At 38.5% G+C, this 6,925-nt stretch overlaps 1 protein-coding gene across 1 annotated transcript; it reads left to right on the forward strand.

Moving 5' to 3' along the window:
• Positions 1-5,789: 5,789 nt before the first annotated feature.
• On the forward strand, positions 5,790-6,536 carry LOC143774642 (olfactory receptor 11L1-like). Its single transcript, XM_077262395.1, has one exon. It carries the CDS (start codon positions 5,790-5,792, stop codon positions 6,534-6,536), a length of 747 nt encoding a protein of 248 aa, XP_077118510.1.
• The last annotated feature ends 389 nt before the right edge of the window (positions 6,537-6,925 follow it).

Raw genomic sequence — 6,925 nt, forward strand, 5'->3', positions numbered from 1 at the left:
AAGTTTTCCTAATTTCTATAGAATATTCTCCATAGATTAACTCAGTCACAAGAGATAATGTGACATAAATCTCTTATGACCTTTTCATCGCAGCGCCTTGACTTCATCTTTCTATAAATTGCAGCTAAATTCACGGTTTAAGTTTGCAGCAGGTGAAATATTTTAAGGCAGCTCATCTTTAACTCTAATTTTTCACTTATTGAATTGAGAATTTTTTTTTTATTCTCTCATTGGCAAATATTAATCAGTCTCCAGAATAATGAATGTATCCAAGGTCAGTACCATAAGATATTCTACATTATGAAGCAGAAATAATAAAACAAGCAAAAGTGGAGTCACTGATCTATTCTTTAGTCATTCTTCAAGGAGCTATCATGCTAACTCGCTAAGAGTTAGATCGGATTTTTTCCTGTGCCAAACTTTTGGGATCCAGGTGACCAAGTTTTCAGGAGTTATGAGAGTGTGTGTGTTTCCTATCTGGATAATTTTTTCAATCAGTAAATCAGATGTATTTTTTCCTGCCATTCTGAAAGGGTTGGAGGATTAGGTTGCTGGATTGGGATTAGATGTTTTACCACCCCTACCGTTAGACATAAAAGATCATGTATTTTTATTTTAAAGTATTTTGGAGGTCAGTACAATAGTACCTCAGTTGGGTTTAGGTTCCTTGATATTAGTCTAAGGTTTCTTAGAGTTCGGTTCGGTTAATATCTGCTGAGATAGATGTAGTCAATGACAATGGCAAAACATATGTGATAGATTCCATATTTGTATACATCATCTCCAGCGCAAATTAGAGTCAGAGAGACCTAGGTGGTGTAAAACTTCAGGGGTCCTATACCAGAGAGAGAGTATTTTATAAGAGTCTTCTCACAGTGCGGACCTGGAGAAACCATGAAAATTGGAAAGAATATTTTTAATTTCAGTAACGCTTAATTTAATATTCAGTTCTTTTTCCCAGGATGTCAGACATAACTGTTTATAAGGTATTGTGGGGGAGCTTAGATATCTATATATTTTGAAATCATCTCTCTGAAGGGGAAGTAAGTTTAACCAAGACCAGTTTCCTACAGTTTGGAATTTTAGTTTGAATTGTTCAAAAATGTGTTTATCATATATTTGTTACAGGAAATTGGTAGGGTGTTTTTGGCTTCTTTTGGCCATACCATAAGTTTTCCACGGGGACCTTGTTAGTTAGGACTTGGGAGAATATATAGGTAGGTCATAGTTGGGTCGGGAAGGTATGGGATAGTGCAAAAGGGGGGCGAATGCTGAAGGATTGTAAATTTATTCTAAACCTTTTCGTAACCAGAGATGAACAAAAACTTACTCAGGACCTTGGTCCAGCAACCGCATCTACAGACTGTAGCCATAAAACCAGAGCCCAGCAACCATCCTCCTTCCTGCCGTTTTCCTTATTCCACCTCTGATTAGTAGGCTTAGAAGAGCATGCCTACATGACACTACTATGATAATGGTGTGTTGGGTCTAATGATTGTAAGAGGTCCTGGAAATATCAGAAGATAGTAGGAGGATCACAGTGCTCCGGTCTGGCGGTCAGGGATACCGAACGTGGTGACTTAAGCATGTTGTTTTGTGAATTATTTACTCAACATTATTTGTAATGATGTTGACTCATTGTGTGGTATTGTGGTAGAGTTGATTGACATGGTTTATGTTTTGCAAACAGCTAAAGGGTTTGTCCGGTCTGAGATGAAAAGTCTGCTGTCACTCCATGTGACTGCAGACTTGTGAATCCTCCCAGCACGCACGCTGGACACTGCGAAAACTCACCATTCTCTGCCCCGAGAACAGAGGTCGCGCATGTGATATGCTTATTGCTGATTTCAGACAGACTTTTAATTTTTGGCTGGACAACCGCTTGAAAGACGCGGCGGACGAGAGAGTTCTTGAAACGAGTCATTCATATCCAGTCATCTTAATCAACAGAATTTTAATAGTCTTTTATTTTATATATTTAAAAGAGAGGGAAAAACAAAGCGCAAGACAGGGTCTTATCCCACAAATAAGCCAGAGAGCTTTCAATCAAAAACTGCTTACCTGATATTACAGAGTCAGAGCGTGTGTAGATTTAGGCTGATGCAGATCCACGAGTCGATCAACGACCAAATAATACAGTGTACCGCATAGGAAATGTGGATTACGTCCGCGCTGCCAAAGTAATGCAATTCCAGAGGAGTGATGAAGTTTAAAGGTGGTTTATTCAATGCGTTTCAAGGTCATTAGGAACCCTTCTTCAGGACGGGCCACGTACAACATGAACAAGGGGTCCTAATGACCTTGAAACGCATTGAATAAACCATCACTTCCTGGAATTGCATTACTTTGGCAGCGCAGATGTAATCCACATTTCCTATGCGGTATACTGTTTTATTTTATATGTAAATTCTATAGTAGATGTTCAGGACATCCTCTATTGTGTGTCCAGTCATTATATCTTTTAAGATTTTGAATTCTGATGCTTCCAAAGATTCTTGGAAATTATAAACTATCTCTCCTATTCATAAATTTTACAAAGTCAGCCGAACTCACCAAACAGAAGGCAGAGGTGGTTTACTGCTGATCCTGCCTCGATAATCACCATGTATGCTGTTTAGTCGGCTGCAATGTCCTTTACTACTCCAATAGGTTCATACATGGAAATGAAGATGTGACAACAATATGGTTGTAGGGTGTACGGTACAGTCCTGTGCGTTCACGCATAAAGTCAGGACATTGCACAGAACTTCCTGGGCCTCGCCAGAGTCAGAAGTCCTATCTCAGTGAGAGAGGCTCTGGGATTTCAGGGTTCACAGTTGCAACAAGGAATAGTGAGGAGTGGAGGAGTCGGATAGGTGAGTGGTAAGATGAGTATGAGAATTTTTCTTATTTTTTTACATCTTTTGTTTATTATGCATTGAGGTTTGGAATGACCCTACAGCATAAGGGACAATAAATTCCCAAAATATAACTTCTCTGAGAATATAATTTTCTGGAATAATCTGCACGTTCAGGTAAATCGAAATATTGATTGATCCACTCATCGCTAGTGTATGGATGATAAATTGGACTACTAAAAGAAAAGAAAAAACACATTGAAAAAAGTTCTATGTCCATTACATATAGAATTGGGAAAAAATGTGTTCTCTTGCACTTTCCAAAAAATGAGCAGGATGAGAAAAACAATTTAATTTGGAGTCTCAAAAATGATTATCTGCAACAGGCCGCTATATTCAGAGTGTATTTTACACAGCTACAGCAAAAGAGTGCAAAAAAACAGCTGATTTTAAATTTCTGGATTTCGGCATTTTGCGACACACAAGCCTATGTTCCTACTTTATTAACACAATTTGGACACAAAGTGTAAAACCTCCCTCCTGTTGTGCAATTGCAAAGTGTGAAAATGTTAATAAAATGTCAGGTAAATGTTCAATCGAGCTTCACATTTATACAAGCCAGTGGGGATAAGGTGCCATCTGACTTTCAGTTAGTCCTAGAACCATGTCACAGGAAATGTCCTGTCTGGACAGAAAAATCTCTCCCCAAATGATGTTGAATTACGAATGCATGGATGTGTCATACTCTACTGGCAGAAATGTAATTACATTTTTTTGTGTTATCAGAGAAGTTTAAAATGATACGGTCAGTGATATCATGGGATCTGTCTTCTATTTATACAGTATATGGCTAGACAGTGTAAGTTTAGTGGCATAGTTCCAAATGCTCCAACTTGTTAATGGCCACTGATTTTCAACGCCAAATGGCCAGACAGAAATGTCGAATATTACATCATTATCTGGTTTAAGGCTTCTTAACTCTATTTAAACGAAGCAGAAACTGGAACAATTCCAAAATAGTTTAATTCCAAGGATATCATGACTAGAATCTAGATTCTGAGCAACAATGGGGACAGTGATGATGTCTGGAAAGTGCTGTGGAAAGTGAGTAAACTAAAATAAATTAAGAGTTAGCATAAGGTACTATTGAGGTCACTCACAGGGGGAAAAATAAGTATTTTCTTCGCTGCCGATGTTTGTTTTATGTTTTCCCACCTACAAAGAGTGAAGAGGTCAGTAATTTTTATCGTAGGTGTACTTCACCTGTGAGAGACAGAATCTAAAAATAAGAAGCAGAAAATCACATTGTAGGCTTTTTACATAATTATTTTTCATTTTATTGCATGAAATAAGGATTTGATACAATAGAAAAACAGAACTTAATCTTTGGTCCAGAAACCTTTGTTTGTATTTACAGAGGTCAGACGTTTCCTGTAGTTCTTGACCATCTTTGTACTCACTGCAGCAGGGATTTTGGCCCTCTCCTCCATACAGATCTTCTCCAGATCTTTCAGGGTCATTGTCATGCTGGAAGACCCAGCTATGACCCATCTTCAATGTTCTTACTGAGGGAAGGAGGTTGTTGGCCAAACCTTGTGATACATGACTCCAGCCATCCTCCCTTCATTACGGTGCAGTTGTCCTGTCCTCTTTGCATAAACACACACCCAAAATATGATGTTTCCCCCATCTTGCTTTATGGTTGGGATAGTTTTCTTGGGATTGTACTCAGCCTCCTTTTTCCTCAAAACGCGGCAGTGGAGTTGATACCAAAAAGTTCTATTTTGGTTTGTTCTGACCACATGACCTTCTCCCATGCCTCCTCTGGACAATCCAGATGGCGTTTGGTTAACTTCAAAAGTGCCTGGACATATGCTGTAGTGAGCAGGGCGATTCAAGATTTTAATTCATGACGGTGTAGTGTGTTACTAATGGTAATGATTAGGGTTAGGGTTCAGGTCATTGACCAGGTCCTCCCGTGCAGTTCTGGGCTGCTTCCTGACCTTTCTCACTATCATCCATACTCTACGAGGCGAGATCTTGCATGGAGCCCTAGACCGAGGAAGCTTGAAAGTCAGCTTGTGTTTCTTCCATTTTCTAATAATTGTGCCAACAGTTGTTGCCTTCTCACCAAGCTGTTTCCCTTTTGTCCTTTAGCCCATCCCAGCCTCGTGAAGGTTTACAATTTTGTCTCTGGTGTCCTTACACAACTCTTTGGTCTTGGCCATGGTGGAGAGGCTGTGTGGAGACGTTTATTTTATACAGGTAATGAGTTCAAAAAAGTGCAATATATACATGTAATGAGTGCAGAGTAGGAGGCCTCTTACAGGAAAACTAACAGGTCTCTGAGGGCCAGAATTCTTGCTGGTTGATCAGTGATCAAATACTTATTTCATGCAGTAAAATGCAATTTAGATATTTAAAAATCATACAATGTGATTTTCTGTATTGTATTGTTAGATTTTGTCTCTCACAAGTGAAGTGTACCTACGATAACAATTACAGACCTCTCCACTCTTTGTAGGTGGGAAAACTTGCTCAATCGGCAGCGGATCAAACACTTATATCCCACGCTGTGTAATTCCACCAGAATTGAACAGAAGAATAGGATGAGTGAGTGCTCATTGCAAAGATTTATCATTGGCTTTTGTAGAAACAATATTTTCTTCTGCATGTTGACATTTTCATACAGATTTACCAATAATCTCTGGTCAATCATGCGATCCAGTAAATAATTATTCTAAAGAACATTTACATTGAACTAACCATTGAGGTTTGATACAGGAGAACAATCTCACCACAGTCACAGAATTTTTCCTCTTGGGATTTCAAGTCAACCAAAATTTGAGAACTTTCTTCTTCTCTCTACTACTCTTGGCAGCAAGTTGCACACTTTGTGGGAACCTCCTAATCATCACCCTGGTGTTCTCCAGCAAAATCCTCCAAACTCCAATGTATTTCTTCATCGGCCATCTCTCCATCAATGACATTTTATTAACCATAGATATTCTCCCTATTATGCTCCGTATTATACTGAATAATGGGTTAGCCATATCTTTTATTCGTTGTATCATTCAGTTTTTTTTCTTCTGCACCTCGGAAATATTTGAATGTTTTCTTCTCACGGTGATGTCTTATGACCGATATGTGGCCATCTGTAATCCCCTTCGCTACACTTCTATCATGACTAATGAGCATTGTGTGAGATTGGTTGCTGTCTGCTGGGTGGTTGGCTTACTCGTAGCAGTTTGTGACACCTTAGCATTACTAACGCTGAAGTTTTGTCAAAAAAGCATTATAGACCATTTTTTCTGCGATCTTGTTCCATTGATGGAAATTGCCTGTTCAGGTGCTCAGCTTGCTCAGCTAGAAGTTTCTATATTGGGACCTCCTGTACTTTTTATCCCAATGATAATAATAACAGTTTCATATATTAATATTATTGCCACAATATTAAAAATTCCAGCCAATATGAATAGACAGAAAGCCTTCTCCACCTGCAGCTCCCACCTCACTGTTGTCTCCATATTCTACTGCTCTCTGTTCAGCGTTTACGTCTGTCCAACAAAGGGACAAACATTGACAATCAGCAAAGTCTTATCTCTGATGTATACTGTATTCACCCCTTTCATAAATCCCATTATATACAGTTTAAGAAATAAGGACATTACGAAAGCCATACGGGAAGCAATTTTTTGAAAAATCATTTTGGCTTTTACACCTCTGGTTGTTATATCTTCATTTATGTTTAAGTTGAAGAACTGCTTATTAAAAGAAGCAATTTTGCGATTTAACTTTTATTAAAAATTGTCTCTCTTCTCAATAATGGAGTGATTTTTATTTTATTGCTTACACTCAGTCACAAAAAGGTATTTTGGTAGCTAGGCAGATGAAGCCAATGGTGCACCCAGTCAAAGAAATGAGACATGATTTAACAAAGCCCCTAATTCCTGCCTCTTTGATGGGGCGGATAAAAAGCTCTGATGACCACCTTTACTAGACTTGTTATCTTTTCCACCAAAACATGTCATCAAAAGTTAAAAAAAAGTGTGGCTTAATAAGGAGTGCAATTTCAAGCCTAGATTTAC

This window comes from Ranitomeya variabilis, chromosome 5 (assembly GCF_051348905.1).
Source record: "Ranitomeya variabilis isolate aRanVar5 chromosome 5, aRanVar5.hap1, whole genome shotgun sequence".
Lineage (NCBI taxonomy): Eukaryota > Metazoa > Chordata > Amphibia > Anura > Dendrobatidae > Ranitomeya > Ranitomeya variabilis.

Coding starts and splice junctions, on each gene's coding strand:
- LOC143774642 (XM_077262395.1), top strand. CDS start 5,790: ATGTATTTCTTCATCGGCCATCTCTCCATCAATGACATTTTATTAACC.